The 1367-nt window shown below is 48.9% G+C and overlaps 1 protein-coding gene across 1 annotated transcript in view; it reads left to right on the top strand.

The window, feature by feature from the left end:
• The first annotated feature begins 1118 nt into the window (after nucleotides 1–1118).
• The window catches only part of FAM65B (family with sequence similarity 65, member B), a 68463-nt gene continuing 68214 nt past the window's right edge, over nucleotides 1119–1367 (top strand). Inside the window, exon 1 of the mRNA XM_009998285.1 lies at nucleotides 1119–1179. Coding sequence (XP_009996587.1) covers nucleotides 1119–1179 — 61 coding nt within the window. The remainder of the gene's footprint in view (nucleotides 1180–1367) is intronic.

Raw genomic sequence — 1367 nt, 5'->3', positions numbered from 1 at the left:
ATGCAATTACTAGATTGAGTCATCAAAACTCAGTACACATTTACTGTCATTACACACCAACTTCCGATAGCAGAGATGTGTGGACTGCCAGTGTCAGGCCCTACAGCTGTACCTGCACACACATGCACATTAATATTCCTGAGTGGCCTGATAAAGTCAGCAGCACTAGGCAAGGCTCAGCCATGACCTGAAGCCCAAATGTGTTTTTCTGCAAGTTCAGAGTAAGTTAGTAGCAGGCAAGGTCCTCTCATGAACTGAGACCTGGCAGGAAGGAGTCAACTTGCTTTATGAAGTTCAGGAAACACAGCAATTTAAGGAACCCGTGTGGTGCAGAATTGCAGTGACAGAGATACTGAAATACTGTGCCTATTATTGACAGACTGCAAGTTTGACTTTGATGTTCTGCTGCTCACCTGGTCATCAGGGAGGTTCTTAGATTTGGTAACGCACTGAAGACAGTGACTAAGGAACGTCTAACTGCAAAAATCCCATCCCTGCTAGTGCACCTACTTGTGGGACAACTGGCATCACCTACGCCTTTCCAGCTTGTCCACATGTCCATGGCCGTGGGTCCCCGCAGTGTGGGTGAGAAGGTGCTGTCACTGCTGCCGTGCTGGATAAAAAAGAAAATCCCATGAAGACACAGTACTGGGAGACCACTGGAGGGGTTACTGGGGCTAAACTGCCCCTGGGGTGAAAGTGAGCTGCCCTGCAAACAGAGCAGGGTGAGTTTTTCCCTGGCTCTACCCCTGCCACCAGAAAGGATTCACATTCATATGCAAAACCCCTCCAGCCCGGGCTGGCGGGGCTGCTGTTGCGCAGTGACATTGAGCAGCAGGGCAGGGTGTCTTTGGAGCCAGTCCTGCCTGGCTCTGCTCTCAAAATCAACTTTTCACTCAGCAGTAAGGACACCTCACCTCAAAAACCATCTCAAAGGCTGCCCATAAAAACAAGAAGTGTTATTCACATGAATGAGACTATTTTCGTTAAGTGCAGATGCGGAAGTTGTTACCACCAAAATGTTTAGGAAACCGGCGAACGGAAACAGTCGAGCTGTAGTGTAGGAACCAGCTCAAGCACTCGGCTCTGGCTGCTCCCCGAGCTGTGTCCTTGCCACGATGCAGCACGCCCAAGAAGATCTGGCTGCACCTGGAGAAGAAGACGATGCCTTTGGGGAAGGTAAAGTCATCTCTTACTAAACTAATCCTTCTCCTACTCAGACTAGAGACAGGTTTCTAGCTTGGCTGGTATTTCTTGGGTAAATCTGAAGCTGTCTATGGGCTCCAAAGTCACAGGGTGGTCAGACTTTCTCCTTCTCCTAAGAGAACGGAGAACAAAAGCACCCCAGATACAATCAAAATAACTTT

This window comes from Chaetura pelagica, unplaced genomic scaffold, assembly GCF_000747805.2.
Source record: "Chaetura pelagica isolate M959 unplaced genomic scaffold, ChaPel_1.0 scaffold565, whole genome shotgun sequence".
NCBI lineage: Eukaryota > Metazoa > Chordata > Aves > Apodiformes > Apodidae > Chaetura > Chaetura pelagica.
This window is presented reverse-complemented; position numbering and strand designations above follow the sequence as displayed.